Raw genomic sequence first — 2,093 nt, forward strand, 5'->3', positions numbered from 1 at the left:
ATGGAATATGAGCACGTAAGTTCTTCATTCTCTCAGCAATTTCAGCAATCTCTGTTGCTGTGAGGCGCATTCCTGATTTTGTTCCTTTTAAAATAAATGTCATAAATCTTTTCGTGACGCCTTCTAACACCAAATGAAAAGGATCCAGAACAAATTCTGTTACCATTCTTACAGGTATAATTAAAAGAGGGGATATTCCAGTGTGATGCTCAGGATCCGACTGATTCACAAAGTCTTCATCACTACGTGGTGTGTGCGTCTCAGTGGAATAACACATTCTATGAAATTCATATTCTCCAGATTGAGTACATCTCTCACATGCATGATATGCTCCATGACCCACAATACATTTTAGATACTGTCTTGCAGGAGCATCGCAAATAAAACATCTGATATAAACTTCATGCATCACACCATTTAAAACCAGACCATCACTTTTTAATTTTAATACCTCTAAAATAAAGTCTTGCAAATACTTATTTACATTGTCTGGTTTACCTGATCCCACAAAAATTCCGACAACAAACGGTCTGTCATCAATTAAATCCAAGGACCTACATAAAATAGGCCACACATCAGTGACACAGCTTTTGGTCATATTTATTCCATCAACATTAACATCTAATCCTATTTTGTTTGTGCCAAAATTTTTCAGTCCACAATTTTGTAGGCGTCTTTCAAGTCCTGGTATTAATCCAACATGGACATAGGAACCGTTGCCGAATTCTACAATTGATGTTGCTCTAGGCGTCTTATTGAGAGTCCGCGGATCTAAGGGCAATTCTGGATGATATAGTTTTAGTTTTGCAAGAAGTTCTCTGCACGCTTCTACTGTAATATTGTGTTTTAAGTTCCATTCTCTTAGCCATTGCCTGAAATTCACCTGTTCATCCTCATCATTGTCTTCTTCATCTTCATCACTTGAGTTACTATCTGATTCAATATTTGCTAACAGATCATGTCTCATATAAACGTATTCACTATTATTACCATCATTTATTTGCCTTGAAAGCTGTAAATTTTCATTGCTATGTGCAGATTCACTAATATTATTAATAGAATCTTGAGAGATATCTTGAGTCTCATGTGAATTTATAATACTATTTGCTGTAATCGCGTTTAAAATGTCCTCATCATCTTCTAATATATTAGCGAATACCTTCTCAGCTTCAGCTTTGGCGTATCTCCTTAGCCTTCGCTCCCCGATAGATCGTTTGTGTAACTCTGTCATTTCGTAAAATACAATACTGTTAAAAGAAATTTGATTTAGCTCTCGGCCAAAAAGTACAGAAAACGATATGTCATAATAAAAATAACCGGGGTACAGAGTGAAAAAATAAAACTGAAATAACATTATAGTCTTTATTTAATTAAAAATACTTTATCAAAATACTGAATAAAAAAAGATCATATAAAGATGTGTAAAAAATTTATAAATCAAAACTTTGATTTTTATAGGCCGATATTATATTTGTCGTACAACAACTGTAATATATATAGCCTTTAGAGATATATAATATAATAAAAATAATAGAATTAAACCATCATAACCTTTTTAATGCATGTAAGATATTAATTATCTTAAGGATTAGCCTCAGAAAAATAATATAAAATTGTAACACAAACGATATATCATAGTAAAAATAACCGGAGTACAGAGTAGAAAAATAAAACTGAAATAACATTATAGTCTTTATTTAATTAAAAATACTTCAAATATCAAAATACTGAATAAAAAAAGATCATATAAAAATGCCTAAAAAATTTATAAAACAAAACTTTGATTTTTATAGGCCGATATTACATTTGTCGTACGACAAATGTAATATATATAGCCTTTAGAGTTTATAATATAATAAAAATAATAGAATCAAACCATTATAACTTTTTTAATGCATGTAAGATATTAATTATCCTAAGGATTAGCCTTAGAAAAATAATATAAAATTGTAACACAAATTATCATGTTACATTAAATATCATGTTATTTAAATTATTATCAAATACGTTACATCAAATACGTAGGCACATACACAGTTTACCACTAAAAAAGACAAAATAATACAAAAGATATAACACTTACCATTCATTTT

General features: G+C 30.2%; 1 protein-coding gene across 1 annotated transcript in view; it reads right to left on the bottom strand.

Moving 5' to 3' along the window:
* Positions 1–2,093, bottom strand: part of LOC112455983 — a 4,265-nt gene that overhangs the window by 1,442 nt on the left and 730 nt on the right. The window contains exon 2 of the mRNA XM_025018235.1: positions 1–1,224. Within this exon, the coding sequence (XP_024874003.1) occupies positions 1–1,224 (1,224 nt within the window). The remainder of the gene's footprint in view (positions 1,225–2,093) is intronic.

The sequence above is a fragment of the Temnothorax curvispinosus genome, unplaced genomic scaffold (genome assembly GCF_003070985.1).
Source record: "Temnothorax curvispinosus isolate PA1 unplaced genomic scaffold, ASM307098v1 QBEX01000554.1, whole genome shotgun sequence".
In the NCBI taxonomy this organism is placed as follows: Eukaryota; Metazoa; Arthropoda; class Insecta; order Hymenoptera; family Formicidae; genus Temnothorax; species Temnothorax curvispinosus.